This window comes from Myotis lucifugus, unplaced genomic scaffold (genome assembly GCF_000147115.1).
Source record: "Myotis lucifugus unplaced genomic scaffold, Myoluc2.0 scaffold_440, whole genome shotgun sequence".
Classification (NCBI taxonomy): Eukaryota; Metazoa; Chordata; class Mammalia; order Chiroptera; family Vespertilionidae; genus Myotis; species Myotis lucifugus.
The window spans coordinates 784,784-787,470 of NW_005871488.1; the positions used below are offsets into that span (position 1 = coordinate 784,784).

Here is a 2,687-nt window from a genome sequence, read left to right on the forward strand (position 1 = left end):
CACACAGAGACACACACAGACACACACACACAGATACACACACAGACACACACAGACACACACAGACAGACACACAGACACACACAGACACACACAGACACACACAGAGACACACACACAGACACACACACCCTCCGCCCGCCTCCACCTTGCTCCCTGCTGTACCCCAGTTGGAGCCTCCCCCACACGCTGCCATTCCCTGAGGCTGGCCGGGTGCCTGCCCTCTTGTAACCCTCCTGGGTCCTCCCAGCAGCTCTGTGAACAAGGTTCTCTCGTTACCCATGGAGGACACGGCGGGGGCAGGTGGCCTGGCTTGTGCACACAGCTAAGACGCGCCTCCAAGAAGTGTTTGTGGGTGACCGTGTAAAAGGCCATTCCAGCAGCGCTCCTGGGCCCTGACCCTGCGACCCCCCGAGCCCGGTCTCAGCACCACAATCACGCGGTCACTGGGTCCTCACCCGCCGGGCAGTCCCTGCAGGAGCCCTGCCCTGGTCGCGCCCGCTCCACACTCACGACCAGCAGCACCGCAGCCAGGAGCCGGTAGCGCCCACTTCCCATGATGAGGTCTGGGTCTTGCACGGAGATGATCAGCAAAGCAGACTCCCGGAGCCTGGGCATCCAAGTCCCCGTTTCCCAAATGCGCCCTGCAACAGGGGGCCGGGCGCAGGGATGGGGAGAGCTCTCCCGTCCGGTGCAAGCGTTCCCCACCGCCATCCAGTCCCACCGGAACTCGGAACACGGAGTTTCCAGGGAAATCGGGACAGGAAAGGGAGGAAGCTCACAGGACCCTCTCTGCGGGGACCAGCTCTGTGCACGCCTGCCTCGGCCTGAGGGGCCCTGCCCAGCCAGTTCCCCCAAAACACAGAAGTCATCACAGCAGGACTTTTGGGGACTTTCTTGGCTACTTAGCGCCCAGATTTCAACAATGCCAGTTGCCTGCTGCCCCTGGACCCTGAGGCTCTGCCGGGACATCTAACTGTCCAGCTGGACGAGAAGATACTCCGCTATCACCGTTTGCATGTGGACATTTCCACCACCAGTTGCTGAAAAGTGGCCATAGCTCCCTGCTCAACGCCCCATCACATGGAAACTTTTAGATTTTTCAATTACACTTGACAGTCAATGTTCTGTTAGTTTCAGGGGTGCAACACCGTGGGTAGACATTCCTACAACTCACAGAGCGACCCCCTGGTAAGTTGGTCCCACCCGCCCAGCATCTTACATCGTTATCACAAAGCTATTGACTATCTTTGCTCTGCTGTGCACACCTTCTTCATAGATCTAGTTGCTCGTTTTGAGATCTGAAGCTCATATCGGAACAAAACGAAGGAGTACAGAGAACATCTTCGAGATTTGTATTTGATCTTTGTTTTATGAGCTATGCAGAGGTGATGTGAGCCGTTAGAAGGGGGGAATGTCTAGGAATGTTACCAAGTAAACGGAGCCTCTGTCCTCCCCCCAGCCAGCCCCCCTGTCTGCCCCGCTCGCCCGGACCAACCTTGAGCTCGCCCGCCCGCCGGCGGGTGAGGAACTTTCCGGGACCTGGTCTTTGGAGCAGCTGTGAGTTGTGAGGAGGAGGGAGGCTGACAGGTTAGACACACACGCGGGCTGGAGTGACTCAGCCGGGGCGGGGCTCGCGGGAAATCCCCGCCCAGCTCTGTGGGAAGCAGATTGGGTATGTGCTGACCCCAAACCCCTCAAACACAGGCATTTCGAACAGTTCTTGGAAGCAGCTCTCTGCTGTAGGTATTTGCAAGGTGACTTTGGTGAAGAGATTTTGTCACTTTCTGTAATTCTTTGAAATGAGAGGGGTGAAACCGGCCTCAGAATAAGGACCAGCTCTTGTGCAAGGCGCTGCCCCCTCGCCCGAGTCCAGCGGTTCTCAACCTGTGGGTCGCGACCCCTTTGGGGGTCGAATGACCCTTTCACAGGGGTCGCCTAAGACCATCGGAAAACACATATATAATTACATATTGTTTTTGTGATTGATCACTATGCTTTCATTATGTTCAATTTGTAACAATGAAAATACATCCTGCATATCAGATATTTACATTACGATTCATAACAGTAGCAACATTACAGTTATGAAGTAGCAACGACAATAATTTTATGGTTGGGGGTCACCACACCATGAGGAACTGTATTAAAGGGTTGCAGCATTAGGAAGGTTGAGAACCACAGCTCTAGTTGCTGCGGTAGCTACAGTGCATCCAGGCCCGGTACGCACATTAGTGAGTGCTGTCTTCAAAAGGACCCTGGGAGTCAGCAGGACTCCCTATTTACTGGGACAACATTATGCAAATGAAGACATGGAAGCTCTGCCTCTAGCCAGACAATCAGCAGGAGGGAGAGCCCGGATTAGAACCCAGGACGACCGGACTCCCTTTCACTGTGCTCCTTGCTGGGGGGGGAGGGGGGGGGATGGGAAGGAGGAGGGAGCGGCAGAGGAAAAGGGAGACAGGAGGAGCCATAGAACTGAAATTCCAGGCTGCGTTATTGGGCAAAGTGAGATCTATGAAGGGAGAAGAGGAGGGGAAGGGGAGGAGGAGGAAGAGGAGGAGAGGAGGTCAGGAAGAGAAAGGGGGTGGGGGGCAGGAGGGAGAGGGCAGGAGGGGAGGGGAGGGGCCAGGAGAGGAGGGGGAGGTGCTTTAGAAGACTCCAAAGATGAACTGGTCCAGCATCGG

The 2,687-nt window shown here is 55.6% G+C and overlaps 1 protein-coding gene across 1 annotated transcript in view; it reads right to left on the minus strand.

Moving 5' to 3' along the window:
• The window catches only part of TNFRSF9 (TNF receptor superfamily member 9), a 13,321-nt gene extending 11,787 nt beyond the window's left edge, over nucleotides 1-1,534 (minus strand). The window contains exons 1-2 of the mRNA XM_006102910.3: nucleotides 1,499-1,534; nucleotides 459-644 (exon numbers count right to left, since the gene is read on the minus strand). Coding sequence (XP_006102972.2) covers nucleotides 459-618 — 160 coding nt within the window. The 5' untranslated portion in view covers nucleotides 619-644; nucleotides 1,499-1,534. The remainder of the gene's footprint in view (nucleotides 1-458; nucleotides 645-1,498) is intronic.
• Between the last annotated feature and the right edge of the window lie 1,153 nt (nucleotides 1,535-2,687).